The 19,090-nt window shown below is 41.2% G+C and overlaps 1 protein-coding gene across 27 annotated transcripts in view; it reads left to right on the forward strand.

Annotated features, from left to right (window-relative positions):
• Window positions 1-1,114: 1,114 nt before the first annotated feature.
• The window catches only part of LOC117551989 (protein 4.1-like), a gene marked incomplete at its 5' end in the record, with an annotated part of 31,909 nt that continues 13,933 nt past the window's right edge, over window positions 1,115-19,090 (forward strand). For 9 of the 27 annotated variants that reach the window (XM_034225104.1, XM_034225103.1, XM_034225112.1 and 6 more), the window contains 13 exon segments: window positions 1,115-1,219; window positions 1,477-1,519; window positions 6,219-6,294; window positions 7,698-7,794; window positions 8,037-8,161; window positions 8,367-8,454; window positions 10,472-10,624; window positions 11,457-11,554; window positions 12,848-13,020; window positions 13,871-13,947; window positions 17,345-17,395; window positions 17,536-17,568; window positions 18,325-18,384. In XM_034225104.1, coding sequence (XP_034080995.1) covers window positions 1,115-1,219; window positions 1,477-1,519; window positions 6,219-6,294; window positions 7,698-7,794; window positions 8,037-8,161; window positions 8,367-8,454; window positions 10,472-10,624; window positions 11,457-11,554; window positions 12,848-13,020; window positions 13,871-13,947; window positions 17,345-17,395; window positions 17,536-17,568; window positions 18,325-18,384 — 1,179 coding nt within the window. 27 annotated transcript variants of the gene reach the window in all.

A 19,090-nucleotide genomic window follows, 5' to 3' on the forward strand; every position in this document is an offset into this window, starting at 1 on the left:
GTGAGTGGCCCCTTTTTATCCTTGGCTAAATGTAGCCTTTCTTTGGAGCATTGTTTTTCTTCCTTCTTGTCAAACACTAGCTGGTTGGTACCAATGGAGCCCAAAGACAAAATGTCAGCTCTGCCCCCTGGCAAGCTGTATCATTTTTAAAAGGGTGAAATATGTTTTTGCATGTAGTCCAGAGTACATCAACAGTTCCCTTGGCAATATGTCCTGATATGGGAAATCATGCTAATTTCCCAAAACCCCTCCCTTGATAATGTCTATGAATGATCTACAGATTTTGTGACAATTGTTGTTAAGCTGTGCCTTGCTTGGAGGCACGCTGGCACAGAAAGGTCACATTCTTTGGGCGTTCATAATGCAACTACACTGTGAGAGGAGCGTGAATGCGACCGAGTATAGGAAAATACCGCAGATGTTTTCAGCTGTCCCAGGACGAGAAGAAAAATGCTGTCTTTCATCCTCTTTCCTTCCACTTTCACCACGCTCCCTGCCCTGTCTGCAACTCTGTCTGCAACTCTGTGTGTGTGTGTGTGTGTGTGCACGCCGAGCGCTGGACTGAAGCTGTGCTGACTTATTGAAATTAAATGAACATTATTTCATTATTTTCTCATCTTTTTTTTTCCTCTTTCCACCCGCTCTCTGTCTGACCTTCTATCCGTCTAAAGGTCGCAGCTGTGTATGTGTGTTCGGGTGCATGGATGTGTGCTAAATGTCATTGTCATAGCTGAGTGTGGAGGATTTTATGGCTAAAGCCCCTATCGGGCCTTTTGAAGGAATGTGTTGCCCGGAGACAGACGGGGAAACAGGGAAATAAAGGGAGAGATGTAATGAAACAAGGACGCATTGAGAGGATTGAGCAAGTGTTTAACTGCTATTCAAAATTCGTTTTTTACGAGTTTTTAAATGGGTCTTCTCAAACTGTTGAATGACACTTGACAGCAACAGTTAGTTCTCTAAAGTTAAATCATGTAGACATGTTCTGGCTATAACCCAACATTAAAATAAGACCTGAAAATGAGTACAATATGTCCCCTTAAATATTGTTTCCCCATCAAATGATACAGTACAGTACACACTCTAATCTATAATCCTCTCTCTCTTGCTGCAGAAACGTGCCAAGGGCCAATTCCTCTTCTTTAAGGTGTGTGAGCACCTTAACCTCATGGAGAAAGACTACTTTGGACTCGCTTACATTGACAGCCATGAACATAAGGTATGCACACACACATACACACACACACACACACACACACACACACACACACACACACACACACACACACACACACACACACACACACACACACACACACACACACACACACACAGGATGTACTGTTCGCCCAAAAAGTCAGTAATGTCCACATAAAGGAACTCCAGACATGGATGTCTGTACAGTGTCTTGTAACATACATTATTTCACAGCGATCTTTCTTTCTTCCTGCTCTGTGTCTCTCTACCTCTCTACAGTGTTGGTTGGATCCCACTAAGGAAATCAAGAGACAGATACGCAGTAAGTTTCTTTTTTTGCCTTCTTTAAGTTTCATACACACATCTATCCATTTATCGACCAATACATCCATCCACCCACCCATCTATCAATCCATCCCTTCCTCCATCCATCCATCAAGCCATCAATCTTCCATCTACCAATTGTCCATCCATTATCCATTCATCCAACCATACACACATCTATCAATCCATTTATCGACCAATACATCCATCCACCCATCTATCAATCCATGTATCGACCATCCATCCATCCCTTCCGCCATCCATCCATCCATCAAGCCATCAATCTTCCATTTACCAATTGTCCATCCATTATCCATTCATCCAACCATACACACATTCATCTATCCATCTATTAACCCATCCATCCATGTCTCCCTCTGCCTTTATCAACAATATATTTCACATAACACAGTAGCCCCAACTTCTCTGCCAAAAGGTAATACATTAAATATATATAATGAATTAATGAAAGAATTCAGCAAACAGCTTCACAATAAAGACAAACAAAGCCGGAGACATTTGAAACCTCACGACAGCAGTCTTATCAGAGTTGGCAGAACAGACGCAGTTACCAAGGTGTGGCCTGTTTACTTCATTATTTATCGCTCGCTTAATGAACAGCTGTTCATTTATAAATGCGGGGCAAGGTGCTGTGTGGTGTCTGTTGTTGATCAACAGCTATCAAGTGTGTGGAGCAACCAAGCATAGTCAAAGCTTTGTTTTGTTTTTGAATGGACGCATGCGTTGGTAACGATACAAAAAGGTGTCCTCCATTTGTGACGACGTCTCTATATTACGTTCAGAGCACAATTACAAATGACATCTTTTTAGAATCGCGACAAACTAGCTTGGTGTGTCTCCACTTTGTCATTGTATTTGTTGAGGATTTAATTAGAAGTTGTGAACTTCTTTTGGTACTTCTTGCTGTACAATGGAATTCTCTTTAGAAGGGGTTTGAAGAAAAGGCCCAAAACTTTAGCTGACTTCTCTTCAGGAAAAGCTTAACTCTTGCTGTTTTTGTCTTGGTCTTCCTATTTGAAGTAAAAACAGGCTTTAACACCCAGCCTCAAACTTCCAAGTTGCACTTTTAAGGGAAAGGCTTTGTAAAAACATATACTTTTGGCTCATAAAGTGTTATTTTTGAATGAGTGTATCTGAGTGTGTTGGCTGAGTGTGTGTGTGTAAGCGTGTGGTGAACATTCATGCCTCATTGGCTTGTGGCTGTTTCACTGTGTGTGCCTGTGGTTTGTGGATCAGCGATGTGTGTGTGTGTGTGTGTGTGTGTGTGTGTGTGTGTGTGTGTGTGTGTGTGTGTGTGTGTGTGTGTGTGTGTGTGTGTGTGTGTGTGTGTGTGTGTGTGTGTGTGTGTGGTGTGTGTGTGTGTGTGTGTGTGTGTGTGTGTGTGTGTGTGTGTGTGTGTGTGTGTGTGTGTGTGTGTGTGTGTGTGTGTGTGTGTGTGTTGTGTGTGTGTGTGTGTGTGTGTGTGTGTGTGTGTGTGTGTGTGTGTGTGTGTGTGTGTGTGTGTGTGTGTGTGTGTGTGTGTGTGTGTGTGTGTGTGTGTGTGTGTGTGTGTGTGTGTGTGTGTGTGTGTGTGTGTGTGTGTGTGTGTGTGTGTGTGTGTGTGTGTGTGTGTGTGTGTGTGTGTGAGGTTTGCCCCCCCTCTGCTCTCCTCTCCCCCCGGTTTACCCCCCAGCAGTCGCCCCGCTCGTCCACCTACATACCCAGCTGGGACCTAAACAGTTGGTTTTTTTGGGTCCTTGTTTCATTTTTGGAACGGTTTTAAGCTGTACCACGTGCAAGCCTTATGATGTAAGGATTTAAAAGAGAGCTTTCCGAAATTGTCATTTTGGTGGACTGACAAATGAAAAAAAAGTCAGTCTACAGGGTTTGTTGTTTGGTGCGGTAGGTTAGACTCCTTCCCACAATTCAGATTACCATGAGCAACACTTTGTGGGTGTGTCTGTTGTGTCTGTGGAATCATGACTTGAGCATTAGGTCAAACAATAGAGAAAAATCATGTAAAACTTAGTTTGACACAATGAAACACACGAAGCTAAATAGAGAGAGGATGAAGGAAAAACTAATACAACTTGAAAAAGAAATTAGAAAAATAAGCGAAAAACTTGAACCCACAAATCTGAGTTGTTGGAAGTCAAATCCAATTGTAACACAAAAAACATTCAGAGCAGTCACATATTTAATCCCAGCCAGTGAGCCCCTTCTAGATTGTCACTTTGACGGATAATGAGAACAAGATTTCCTCTCGCTCTCTGAGTCGGGCTGACAGCCGAGCAGAAAGCCTGGAGACTCTGGATTTAGTCCAGTGCGTGTGTCTGTTGTTAATGTTTAACAGCAGCGCGCATGTACTCTCCACAGCCAACTTTATGGTTGCTTGGTGTCTTTCTGTGCTCATACAGGAAGTACTTTAGCAGCCAATTCAGTTATAAAAGCAAACATCAACAGTCTACGCTAAAGTATAGGATCATATATAAAGTGTGCTTCACTAAAATCCTATATTTTTGCAAGGTATTCATTTTTCTTTACATTTGTAAGAATATAAACTACAGCCTTTTACATTCATATGATATACATGTACCACGAATCAGAGTCGCTGCATTCACTTACAAAGGGGACACACAAAAAGTTAGAAAAAAATCACAAATGCTAAATCTGTATTACAAATGGTAATTGGGTTCATAGTGGACTATTTTAATGGAATATAATAATCGTTAAAGATTGAAAATATAATATGTTTATAATAAAATATAAACAAGCTTGCAAAGTGCATTGTCACTGCAATTGGTTGCCCATTTGATTGTCAGTTAAATCCAGAAATTCACATAAATATAAATGGCCTCCAACCTCCGTATATTCTCAAATATATGCTGGCTTAAATGTAATATGTTAGATATTATTTCTAAGGGAAGGCTTGATAATATCAGTCATAACTAATAAGCACTGCTTGGGCTGTTAACCTATTTCCGGATATAAACCCAACAGAAAAAGTTTGATAATAAAAAATAATCTTTTCTATTTTACATCGTACTTCCTACAGATTATTGAATCTCTGTGCAATACCATTTTCAACAAAACAGTGTTCCTCTATTTTCTGTGACAAGTTGTCAATATACTCAAACATACACAGAATCTCTTTTGAAAGTAACCCGAAGAAGCCTGAGTGGGAACAACCTGTGGATGACACAGGATGAATTGTTGCCAGGAAGAGAGTAGTGTAGGAGAGGGGGGAGGGATAGCATGTGTGTATTCTATGCGTCATGGGGAGTATTGATGGGCGGCATGTGGGTGTGTAGGAAGATAGCAGACAGGAGAGACTCACAAAGCACTTAACGCTGCCAACAAAACATACAAACTCAATTCACCCCCACACACCGACATACAGCCAGACGCACTCGATATTTTCCATTTCTGTACGTTAAGCTACTAAAATGGAATCAGTGGAAAGGATACGTGATAATAAAATATGTTTATTAGCATGAAATGGAATAGTGCTGTACCAAGGGTTTTCATTTGAACCATCTGTTAGAATGAAGCTTTAAATGTCATCAGCCGAAAAAATGAAGAAATAAAAAAAATATATAATATTTATTTATGGTGCTGTGAGATTGGCACTTTACTGCCCAGTTTGACCACGTGAGTGCTTCGTTCCGTGCACAGCAAGCAGGTAGAGGATCATTTTTTGATGGCAGTTAAAAATGATGTTTGTGAAAGGCAAAATGCGAGCATCTATGCAATAAAGCGTTGTACTCTCTTGCATCCATCTGTTTTTTATCCGGTTTTGACGCTAAAAGTTATTGGTATTGTCCTTACCAGCCATAAATGAATATCATTCTATGAAAAAAATATAACACTAAAACTACAAATCAAGATGAATCCTAATCTGCAACTGTGCAAAAATGGTGTGTGTGTATACAGTGTGTGTGTGTACATACAGTATGTGTTACTGTGGACTTGGTTGTGACCTTGGAGGATGAAATAGTCTCGATGTGATGGCAGCTTCTCCCTGACGGAATTTTACACACGACGTGATCGCAATCTTTATATTGAGTGTGTGGGCATGCGTTGGTACATGTGTGTGTAGTTGTTAGGCAGAGGGACGCAGAAAAGAAGGGGGGGGGATGGTTGGCATGCAGGGCAATTTGGCCTCCTGTGGGAAGGATAACAGGACGTTTGAATCGAATAGGAAATCCAAAAGGAACGATATTATGATGATGTTGCGTGCTTTTGTTTATGATGATGATGGAGATAATGTTTTTTATTTTTTTTAGATAAAGATAGGATGAGGTTATGCAATACCAGTTTTGATCTGCTGCTGTATTTGTGTGTGTGTGTGTGTATATATGTTTGTGTATATGTGTGTTTAGCACTATCTAAAAGCTGTTTTGCATTAGCTGCCCACGCACACACACACACACACACACACACACACACAACCACACACACACACAACACACACACACACACACACACACACACACACACACACACACACACCGCTGATATAGGCAGAGGGATGAATGGATGGATTAGCATACAAATATAAAACGTAATGCTGGGTTTACCATTTTACACTCTGTGTTTCTTGTTCTCATATATACTTACTTCCATTGTACTTTTTAAATATGTAATGATGCTGTGCTGTCAATCAATAATCTAATTAATAATCTCTCTTCCTCCAGGTAACAACTGGCAGTTTGCATTCAGCGTCAAGTTTTACCCCCCCGACCCCTCACTGCTCACTGAAGACATTACCAGGTACACACACACACACACACACACACACACACACACACACACACACACACACACACACACACACACCCATCTTAGATATGTACCACCTTTTCCCTAAAGCTACATTAGTAGTTTCTTATGAGACAATGTAAAGAAAGAAAGGAAACTGTAAAAAACATGTATTCCCTTTTTAAGTGAATTCTTTAGCAGACAGTTCTATTTAGACGTTCAGCAGACACAGAGTTCTGTTTCCTGTCGACCTGGTGATTTTAAGTCCAACATACACTTTTTCTTTCAGCCCCTTTTATGGTCTTTACTAAATCTTTAGCTGCAGCATTCAAATGTCACTTTGAAAATGGATTATAAGGCCTATAGCAAAAGTTAAGAAAAACACAAGTTGGCATGGCGCACATTGCTAATTCATTTATATTTGAATGCACACACACAAAGCTGGGCATGCTCAGTGGTTCCATGCTTTAATGCTACAGCACCTCTTTTCACCCTCTGTCTGAAACCAGCGCCCAGTCTGCTCTGATTGGTTAGCTGGCCGACTCTGGTATGATTGGTCAACTGCTTAGAGATGTCCCGCCCCTTGGCCTATCACATACAATGTGTTTGATTGCTAGCCAAAATAAATGGCGTGTTACATAGTGATGTCACTTTGTTACCGAATAAATCTAAGGATTACAATCAAAGTGTTTCAGGCATGAGAAACTTTTGGATTTGAGCCTTTGCAGACCATTTACACACAAAACAACCTTTAAAACATACGATGGGAAAGCTGAAAACACATTTTATGGCCCCATTGAATGTCTCTTTTCACAGGGTTTGCTACAGGCTTTATTATTGTACACTATCATATTAACGAATCAATATGTTTTACACCATATTAACATGCTGGATTTAAAGTCCTGAGGCCACATATTCCTAAGTATAAAGAAGCCCTGTATTTGGATGACTGGTGTTAAAGCCTCCATATCAGCAAGTCCCGCCAAGGTGACTTTGAATGAGATTTTCAGACTCATTTACCAGCACCCTGAGGTGTCTGAATCAGTCATTCACACAGAAGCTCTATTCACATAATGAACTCTTCCACAGAGGTTCTACAGTAGGGGGGCAGCTCACAGCTCCGGACAATTCACTAACTGCACGTTACGAGTTTGGGTATGTCATGGCGAGGATTAGACGCAAGGTTATACCAACAAACCAGTGTACCAGCAAACTAAAGGAAATCCTACAACAGACATGGCACCAACAAAGACATTTAATCTGCACCGGCTGACCCCGTCTGCTCGGGCCTCACAGGAGGAAATTTGGCTGATCTTTTTTATCATTATCACGGACAATGGAGCCGGTTTGAGTCCAAAGTCTGGATTAGAGTTTTTGACTTGCCCAGCCTGATTCCCTTCTTTCCTCTCATGCAGGTACCTGTTGTGTCTGCAGCTCCGTGAAGATGTGGCTTCAGGACGACTGCCTTGCTCCTTTGTCACTCACGCTCTGCTGGGGTCGTACACACTGCAGGTACAATACATGGTGTATGTGAATACAAGTTTCCACATGTTTTCAAAGGGTTTACCTACAATCTTAAAAATCTGCTCAAAGATGGTGCTCAAACTCTGTGAATCAACACACCATAATAACATGTAATGGCTTGCCCACAACACTGACTATGACCCCAACGCCCTTCTTCTGAACTGCAAATATCATTGTATCGTTTTAGGTGTCACTAAGTATTATTTTACCATCTCCTTTTGGTTTTTCAGGCAGAAGCCGGTGACTATGAACCCGACCAGCCTCGGCCTCTGGACAACGTCGGTCAGCTGACCTTTGCGCCCAATCAGAACAAAGAGATGGAGGAGAAGATTCTTGAACTCCACAAGTCTCACAGGTCAGAGATACAGGTTGTCGAAAGTAGACCGGGACAAGGATGTATGTTTTTTTGTGTGTTATTTTAAAGCTGTACATCGTTTCCTTATTGTAGTAAATGGACCATGACTCGGTTATGTCCCTGTTCCATATGTTTGGATTTATGCTACCATACTATTGTAAATGTTTGGGTGTTTGTAGTCATTTGCCTTTTTCTGGGTGTTTAGGGGAATGACACCGGCACTAGCCGACGTCCAGTTTTTGGAAAATGCCAAGAAGCTTTCCATGTACGGGGTGGACCTGCACCATGCTAAGGTTTGAAGAAATACATGCCATCTCCTTTTCCTCCTCTCCTCCTGCTATGTTCTTTCTCTCCTTCGCTTCTCCTCCATCTCTTATCTCTTTTCCTTTTTTTTCTTACTCTCCATTTATGTTTTACTTTCTTCTCCTATCTTTTCCTCTTGATATCCTCTGACCTTCGTCCTTTTCCTCTCCTTTCCTCTTCATCTCCCATTCCTCTTCTTCCCCCCTTCTCCTCTTTTACCTCTCTTGTCCTCCTCCTTTTCTCTTCTCCTTTCACCCCTCATATTTCCTCATCATTTGCTCCTCTCATCTTCTTCTCATCTTTTTTACCTGCTTCTCTGCCTGTTCCTCTTCTCTCATTCTTCCTCTCCTCTCCTTGTCCTTTCCTCTCCTCTCCTCTCCTCTCCATTGTTGTTAACATCAGGGGAGTAGCACCATTTCTTTGATGTCGAAAGAGTGTGTCTGCATGTTCGTGTCACTGCATCTGTGTGTGAGTGTATGTGTGTGTCAGCTGTACAAACATGGAGGCCATTGCCATGGGAACAGCCAGTCTCTCTCTCACAGGGAGAGCAGGTCATCAGCAGAGTGCGTGCATGTTTCCATGTGCGTCCGAGTATTTTTGTGTCTGAAAAATGGGGGGAATATGCATGAGAAGAGAGAGAGGGGGAGACTCTGAAAATAGAAGGAGAGGATGTGAGGCGGAGGATGCAGAGGAGACAAAGACATAACATGGGGACAGATCCTTGAAAGAAAGAGGCGAGTGCCCTTTAAGAGCATGCTCCACTTGTTTGCAACACAGAGGGACAACCGGGGGGGGGGGGGGGGGGGGGAATGAGAGCAGCACAGACAGCGTTTCCAATGTTGCAAATCTTTTTTCTGGCAAAGCAAAGTTGTGGGAATTCAGGGGGCAGAGCTATTTCTGTCCTGTGTCATCAATTTGTGTTTTTGCAAGTTTCATGCCGCCAAGACCCACAGAGGAACCCTTTCAAACGCTATATGTCATACTAAATTATCAATCATATTGAAACAAACACTAATGCACTTCGATATGTTTAATTCAAATAAAAAAATAAACTGAAATTGGCACAGTTTCATTCTGAACCGGTTCAATCGCATTACGACACATCGGAAAATAACATTGCTCATCATAAAATGTGTGTTTCAACCCGATTTATTTTTCAAAATATTAGTTTTGCTGGTCCAATTGAACTCGATTTAAATGTATGAATCAGGTTGATGGGGGAATGATGAGTTGTAAATGTAAAGCGCTTTGTGAAGTCGTAAAGACTAGATAAAGCGCTGTACAAATACAATAAAAAACGTTTACCTTTATAACAATATGTTCATTAGCGAAACAAATCTTTTCACTGTCTTTATTACAGAAAATGACTGCACTGAAAACTCAAGCCATGCTATCTGCAAATATTCTTGCGTGGATGTTTCATATTTCAGTTCAGTTTTTAATACTATTTATCAATATTTATTCATTTATGTCAATTTAGATTGTTACACCATAGGCAAGTAAATATATAAAGAGTTGAGGACAGACTGTGAAGTAACTGCAGTTCTTATTTTCTCACAAAAAGCAAGTGGTCAATTTGATTTCCATTCTGTCGGTGCCAAAGTGCTAACATGTATATGTCCCATGGCAGCGATCGACGAGCCGCTGACAGCATGTGAAGGCCATGTGATGTGTTTATGTGTCTCGGTCAAACTGGCCATTATCAACTTCCTCCATTAGTCCCAACAGATTTTCCCTGTGTGCATGCACTACTGTAATCAATACCATTACCACACAGCCTTGGACTTAAAAGCTTTGTCAGTGAGTTAGTCTGTCTGTAACCATGTTAGAGTTGTACTGAATGTTGTGTGTGTGCTAATTGAGCTCCTGTTGAGCTTAAGCAGACTACTTTAAAAATCAATCTGTGTGCAGCATGATCTGATATAGACGAGCAGGCGGCACCCACACATGTTTCACAGGGATTCATGAACTATTTCATGATATTATGTGTGTTTTTGATTCCTACAGGATTCTGAGGGCGTGGACATCATGCTAGGTGTGTGCGCTAACGGACTCCTGGTTTACAAAGACAGGCTGCGGATCAACCGCTTCGCCTGGCCCAAAATCCTCAAGATTTCATACAAGAGGAACAACTTCTACATTAAGATCAGACCAGGAGAGGTGTGTGCTCAGAGACATGTTTTCTACACGACAAAATGACCTGGACCAAACACAAAAAGTGTGAAATGAAAAACCCATGTTCAGAATCAGAATACCTTTATTAGTCCCACCGAGGGGAAATGTACGTTGTTACAGCAGAAAAAGAGCCAGACAGCTTAATGTTACATAATGTTACATGCATTAAAAAGCACTAAGTTAAACAAAAGTTAGGATATACCTCGGTCAGGAGGTTGAGACACTGGGATGGCTCAGAAGATGTGGAAGAATCAACTCACTGGATGAGCACCGTTATGACGGGACCCAAACATCCTCAAAGTGTCTGTTATTTGTTCCATCTGAAAGATTTGGTGTAAACATTTCTGAAAACGAAATGTGACTAACAATCTTACATTCCAGGAGAGAAACCTAGCTGGCCCTCGGACTAAAGTCAAAACAACACAACATACTTAGATTTACTCGGCCCGACACAAAATAATTCATATCAGGGATCTGTACTGCACGAAGCGTGAGTTTCTTTTGCGGTGGATAAAATGACATCTTTTCTGTTGTACTTACATTTTAAGGGAACAAATCTAGTTCTGGAATCCCCTAAAAATAGCCTCTTTTATTATATATATATATATATATTACTTGATATAACCTCAAAATAGGCTAATTCAAAACGTACATAGCTCGATTTAAGAAAGAAGGATATCGATCACCTATTAATGTATGTTTAGAGTTCCAGTGAACTCCTGGAAAATGAAAACATAGTGCTTTACAAAGTACTCGTTAGTCTTTGAACTTCATTTTCCAATGTCTGTATTAACCCCGTTTCATGTTCCTTTGACAGACGGAGCAGTTTGAGAGCACGGTGGGATTCAAACTCCAGAATCACCGCTCTGCCAAAAGGCTGTGGAAAGTCTGTGTGGAGAATCACAGCTTCTTCAGGTACACACACACACTCTGCGACACACACACACACACACGTCCTGCGAATGCACGTGGGTTTCAGAGACTGCCTGTCTAGAGTTGAGGATATTGAAACGGCTTGTTGGGTAGCGTTCAATAAAGGAATGTGTGCTTCATCAGGCTCAACTAAAGGCTGCCTCTCCCTCCAGAAAATAAGTTCACAGCGTGTATCTCGTGGTTGTTTAACCAGTCTGATGCCCGGGGCGATGCATACACACTCATACACACACAAAAGACCAACCAGGTGCTCATCAATGTTGCGTTTGTAGTCGCCGCGAGTGTGTGTGTGTCTGTGTGTGCAGGAGAGAAGAGGGATAAGCTTTCATATCCTGTTGAAGAGTCGCCTGCAAACATGTTGTTTCCCTCTACTGCACATGTAGTCACATCACAAAACGTTTTGAAAACAAAACGATTCAGATGTATTCGTTGCTTTTTGTAAACACTCTCACTGTTGGCCCTTCCTCCTTTGACCCAGGTGTAAGCTATGGGTGGTAACCTATAAACAATTATTTTGTTCTATTTGTTTAAACTGTCTTTACACTCTGACAAAAATATTAACCGTCCAATCATGTCATCCTTCAACCTACCTGTCTGTCTACCTGCGTGTAATCTTCCCGTGCAATCATTTCTTCCCACGCTGCCAGCTTGATAGCTATGAGTACTTATATCAGCCATGTTTGTGTGTTGTCATTAATAATGATTATTTTGGGGGAGTGGCCTAAAGAGTCAGTTTTGCCAAGTTTGCAATATTTTCAACAGATTAGTTATGGGTATTTTGGGTTATTTCTAAATGTACCCTCCTCTTGCTAATCCCTCAAGATCACAATCCTTGCTTTAAGTTTCTCGCCACTTGGAAAATCTTTTGTGTGTTTTTCTCAGTCATTTTGCCAATGTTTGTGTAGTTTCCTCTACTTATGATATAGCAACAGCTTGCTGTGTTCTTATAGAGGTTTAGACCTACTTTTTTAACTAAGCAAAAGAAGAAAAATCCTGCCACACACTTCTAGTTAAGCCTTTATTAGAGAGAGATAGATATGGATGGGGGAGATAGAGGGGATCACATGTGTAAAAGGACTGCAGGCCGGATTCAAGTCTGTACATGGACATCCATCTCTACCAGTGAGCTATGTGGCAGCCGGAGAGATCATTTTTGTGACAGTCTAGTCTATACATTGTTTCTTTAGGTCTCATCCTACTGTACCTTTTTTTAAATGCACTCTCTTCTCTCCTTTTCTCCCATCCCTTCCTCCTTCTATCTCTGTCTGTCTGTAGATTGAACGCACCCGAGCCCCCTGCCAAGGCCCGCTTCTTGACCCTGGGCTCCAAGTTCCGTTACAGCGGGCGGACCCAGGCCCAGACCCGCGTGGCCAGCTCCCTCATAGACCGCCCCGAACCCTGCTTCGAACGCACCGCGTCCAAACGCAGCAGCCGCAGTCTGGATGGAGGTAACAGAAACATGGCATTACAGCTTCCCTCTGAACTATTTAAATGAATGGACATACACACGAAAAAGATTTAGTGGAAGGAATGACAGGCAGATGGAAGTGGGGGCGTGTATGGTGGGTTTGATGTGTGTGTGTGTGTGTGTTTCTGTGTGTGTTTTGATGTAAAACGCTAGTGTCTGACCAGATACAGGAAATAGCTGCAGCATATGTTTCCTGTCACACGGTGAGAGACAGAGGGGCGAGAGAAAGAGATGGAAAGAAAGAATGTTTTGTGTATCTTTTAAAGGGAAACAAAAAATAAAAAATGAAAGAAATAGAGCATGAAGTCACTCAGATAACATACATGTCATGGTGGAGAGAGAAAGCTTGCTAAGCAGTGATAACATTTAATAATGCACATAGATGAACACCTGAATAAGATCGTTGCTGATTAAATATTTAAATGATTCATATCAAATACATATTTGAATGTCTTTGGTTGAAGGTGCACTGTTTCTTAGTTATTTGTTTGGCCTATAGAGCCCACTTGATGCAGCTGTGCACTGCTGTATCACATCTGTGCGGTTACTTAACGATCTTACATCGCCCCCTACTGGACAGATTATTCTATTGCAAGCCAACATCTTTCTTATTGTTCTTTATAAATCAAATGAAGTATTTTTTTCTATACCAAATATCTACTTTGTACAATGCTCAATTACACTCTTGTTTAGAAATAAAAAACGTTGTTCCAGGTGTAAAACAAACCAGTGATCTTGATCTGAACAAGTACTTCCAGCAGCTGCCAGTGGATAAGGGTTAAATAATGAAGTTAAATAATCACGGTTTTTTCTTGTTTCTCATTTTTTAGCACCAATGATCAGCATTACTGAAGCCACATCTGAGAATGGACGTGATCCCCACCTGGATCTCCACTCAGACTCTAAGGTGTGTGTGTGTGTGTGTGAGAGAGGGTGTGTGATGATTTCATCCTGTGTAGATATGCATTTCCGTGTGTCGAAAAAGAAAGAATGAGAAAAACGTATTTATTAATGTTTTTACAGCAAGTCATGTTTCCTTGTTGTCATTATACTATAGATGGGGGGCTGTATCCCCCCCGGGAACTGTTAATATGTTTACAGAGAGAGACATTTCATGTCTGTGGGTGATGGGAAAACCCCATGTCTCTAGATGGGACCCTTTTTTTGCTTATCCTAGTGTTTATAGAAGAATCCTGATACATGTAGCTTCCAAGAGTGTGTTCAAATCAACATTATATTAGAGGTTTCTAACAGATTTTCTAAAATCTCTTTGTTTTACATTATAATGTAAACTGTACCAAAACAAACCCAGAAAAAGTAGCAAAAGAAACACCTTAATGTGTATTTTGAAGTTTTTCTATCCAATAGTCGCAAAATGCTCTCATTGTTCTCCAAATGTAACAATGTGTTGCCTGTAGGGTCTCCCTTTATGCTGTAAACATTTTAGCGAGAGAAATCGGCAACACAGACCAACAACACCAATCTTCCCAGATAAATATGATCATCTTCATTTGGATGTTAACCTCATTTGACAGCAGTTATTCTAGGCAGGTGAACACCACGTTGACATGTTCTAGAGTTAATAACTGAGGGATGTTCTGTACCTCAACAGGGATTTATGCCCACTACTTGGTACATACAGTATAAAGTGTATATATTATGCATGCGTCCTGTTCCAACCCCTCCCCCCTCTTTCCCTTTCCTCCCTGCTCTCACCCGGCACTGTGGAGCTGACCTCTCTTAGCCTTTTTCCAGTAGTGCCAATGTTTGTGCACACTGTTCTCCGCCCTGCTATGTTCACTTGAACCTGTTCTTGGTGTTCACTGACTAATGTTATGTCTCTTTCCCTCTCTCTTTTTTCAATCACACCCTTTCTTTTGTTTATTTCACTTTCCCTTTGCATGCTGTCATTGATGTCATTTCATGATACAATGAAATGATGTTCTGAACATGCGTTGGTTGCTTTGGTTGAACTTCTTCACTGCTTGCTGATGCACTCTGGATGTGTGTGCACTGCTCCACTGTTTCCTCTTCTTCCCTTTCTTTCTTCCTCTCCCTCTTCTCTCCTGCAATCCGCCCCCATCAGTCCATCTTCATGTTCCCTCTCTCTTTCTCCTCGTCATCCTCCCTCTCCTCCCTCCCCCCTTCCCTCGACACCATCTCCGAGTTCGACCGCGGCCTTTCCGACATTTCCGAAGACGACGACCTTACCGACGACCTCACAGCGTCTCACTCGCTGTGGGCTCTCCCCTCGAACACCTTCTCTCTTTTCTCCGATCAACAGTCTGCCGATTTCGCGCTAAACCCTCCGGCCTCCCCTAGAAGCTCCCAAACAATCGTTTCCTGCGTTGAGGAAGGCTGTGTGGCTGAAACTAAACTTTCGTTTACAAATTGGTGCAGCTGGTTCTCCCTCAGGGGTGTCGTTAAATATGTCTCTTTCGTCCTGTGTTTTCTCTCCATCGAGGGGAAAAACGGCAACAGGTTTCTGCCCAAAAAGCTCATTTCAGGATTAAACGAAGGAAAATACGCTTTTTAACCCTAAAGCTCACTCCTAGAGATATCGTCACTCCCAGTTTACGCCAAATTCGTAATGGCTTGGCTCTAAATTGGACCACTTTCTGGGCGTTTCTAACAAGCTATCTGCCGGCTAAAGCTACTAGCTTGGTTCCAGCTGTTCTTTGGCGGCCAAAACGACTGCACCTGCCCTCCATTTCTTCTCTTTCCTGTCCTCCAATTGCCTCTTCCTTATCCTCCCTCCCCGCGCTTTCCTCTCTTCCCTCTTATTTATTTTCTGTTCCATCTCTTTCCTCCTTCTCCCGCTCCAATGTATCCCCGTCCATCCATCGCTACCTCCTAAATCCTTCCCCTCTCTTGTTGCCCTGCCTGCTCGTCGTCTTCCTGTTGGTCGTGATGCTAACAGCGAGCCAGTCTTTAGTCCTAGCCTTAGTTTTAGCCACACCCCTCGGCCTGACCCTGTGTTACCTGGAGAACCTTGTGTCCAGTCAGCGAAAGGCAGTTTTGCCAACTTTTAAACCCTGAAACGGCAAACGATCAGTCCGAGCATCCGCTAAGCTTTCCTCTCACGCCGACACACACACCTCCGCGCATCAGGCACCACACGAGCGCTACAAGGACGCAAGAGATGTGCGATCCCGCCGCATAGATGAACAGAAACCCCCCGACAAATCCTTTCCCCTCTCCGTTTACATCCTCTATTTATAAATGTTTAAACTCTTATCTCTACAATCATTCTTTCCCTGAATATTTTCTTATGGCTTACCATCCCTGCACCCCGCCACTGTATTGTTTATAATAAAGATTAGAACCAGTTATATTAAACAAAGTATAAAACTCAGAGTTTATAAAGGATAAACAATGTTAAAGTATATATAAGGAATAAAGTAGAGAAGAGTTATAGGCTTATTAAGTTATCTAAAAACTGTACAGAGACTTTTAGGGATGCACAAAACACACTTTACGAGTTATTTCAAATGCTTAACGTGTTTCAGATATTTTAAAAATAGTCATTATACATCCCCTATGTGTTTGACACGCAGCATATTAATGTCACGCTCTTCAAATAAAGCAACATCGTGGTGTAAATTGGTATGATGCAAGATAATCAAGCGAGAAACGTGTTTTATTTTTGACTACATTTGCTGCATTCTGCCTTTGTAGAATACATGATATAACTGTACATACAGTTCGTTACAGTACTACATCAAGGCGGAGCACTTAAAGCTTATTCATTTATATATTATTGCGAATAAATGTTAAGAGTAAACAGTGTTGCACTCGCCCTGATCCCTAAGGTCCCTCTCTAACCCCCATACGTTGTTCGCTTAGTTTTAAGTCAAAAATGTAATGGCATTTTCATGGTGGCCTTTTGTCTTTTTCCTGCTCGATAAAGCTGTAGATGCAGATAAAAGGGATACATTATCATAAGACAGTTCTAAATAATATCAGAATAGTTCTATAATTGTCCTGTTTGTGTCATAAATACACATACTATCTCTAAAGTATTATACTTACGATAACTGTACTACAAAGAAAAAGGTTTAGGAAAAAGCTGAACTTTGTGTCATGTATGACGGACTGTGAATCTTTTTTGTATTATGCAATGAGGAAATCCATTTATTGACCATCTCAGACTTTTTTTATGTTACTGGGGCAAAGGTCACATGACCTCCCTACGGCTGCTAAAGGGAAGAAACGTTTCCCATCATCCATTTCACCTTTTGCTTTCTCCGTGCCCCATTACCCTGCTCATTGTCTCATGACTGCCGTTCGCCGCAACATTAAAGGTTATGGAGGTGGACTTAAGCCCTGGTGATGCGGAAGCCACGCCCACCCAGGTCTGTAGGGTCCGACTTTACCCAGCATGCTTTCCAAAATATCGAGAATTAATCATAGGAATGAATTACTAAGGAGTATTGTAAAGGTGGTTATAGTGTAACCTGTCCTTCCTCTCTCCCTTACTTCACCCCATCAACAGTCACTGGGAGCCAGTGAGCCCGCCCCCTCTCAGGTTCACACATTATTATTGGTTGTTTGATTCTTTTGGTCTGTCAATCAGCCCAGCACACATCGGTTTGGTTCACGCCTCTTTTACGGTGATCGAACACGATCATACAGTCAGTTTTTTTATTTCTCGACCCAATCTGGAATTTGTACCGAATAAATATCTAAGTAACATTGACTACCGATGATATAAAGTTATAAATATGTTTGAGATAAGACCCTTTGTTTCCAGATTGGGTCTGAGTGTAAACACTGAACCTGAGTGGGTACTTTTTACCCAGAAATCCTCACTTTCAGTTGCTCTGCTGTGGGTTTTTGGTTTCCACTTTCTGTTTGGTTGCTGGTTCATATTTGTGGTTTGTTATGTTTTGGGGTTTTCCTGAAAGCACGGTTGTGTGGGTTTCTACACATGTCTGTTGGTGTTGTTTTGGATTTTGCATGAGTCAACATGGGTACGAGTGCGAGCATAATGACATTCAATGAACCCTAAAATGTTGTTAATTTGTGCTTGTACCCACCTTCCAGCCTTCATCACAGTTTGTGACATGTTGGCTGTCACCGCATTTTATTTGTATTATTCAATTTTTTTGTTGTATACTTCATTTATATATTTAGTATTATGATTTATTTTTTGTTTTCTTATTAATTTTATTTACTTTTTTTTTTATTACAGATTTTCTTATTTCTATAGAGTTAAAACAAAATGCATTTTTTTTAATACATTTTTCCATTTATTATTTCTTGCTGTATGTCTGCCTTCCAGAGTCCAAACAGAGTGCATGGGGACAATATTTATGTGAGGCACAGTAATTTAATGTTGGAGGTTGGTACTGGCGTCGCCTGATGGCCGAATATAAGAACTACATGTTTCTGTGTACTCTGACGCCATCAGAACTACAAATCCCTCTGTGCTGTACTACACTGTACAGGACTGCTGCCCTCTCGCACTCTCAGGCTCTGTTGCATGCCTGCGTGTGTTTATGTGTGTGGAAGTGTACACTCAATGCCAGCTATTTCCTGTTGTTGTGGTATGATTGAAATAGTTTTGGTTTAAAGTGGTTTCAGTGCTCACCGTCCTAATTCACATGGCAGCCTTTCTGAACACATGGGCCTGGAAACATTGTTATAAATTATATATCAAAAGAATGTCACTTAAAGCTGTACTAATCATTATTTTTAGACTCTAGCCAGATTTTTTACTAAAGTTTTGAGGGAGACATTTTTGTATTCAATTAGACTGTTTTATATATATATTATTGATTCCTAATTGGCAGCATGTAAACAAGGCATTGCATGTAAGTAAAACATATAATAAAACATCTACAGAATACACAATATAAAATGTATACAATAAGTCGGAATCCACTGTAATCAACCTACTATGAACAAATGTATTGATTATATATTGTATTGAGCTTGAGTGGCCAGAAACACAGATATAATGAAAGCTAATGTAGCACGTTAGCCATATCAGCCATTCAAGCTCGAACAAATCTTAAGAAATCCATATAAACAATATTTTCTGCCAA

This window comes from Gymnodraco acuticeps, unplaced genomic scaffold (assembly GCF_902827175.1).
Source record: "Gymnodraco acuticeps unplaced genomic scaffold, fGymAcu1.1, whole genome shotgun sequence".
NCBI lineage: Eukaryota > Metazoa > Chordata > Actinopteri > Perciformes > Bathydraconidae > Gymnodraco > Gymnodraco acuticeps.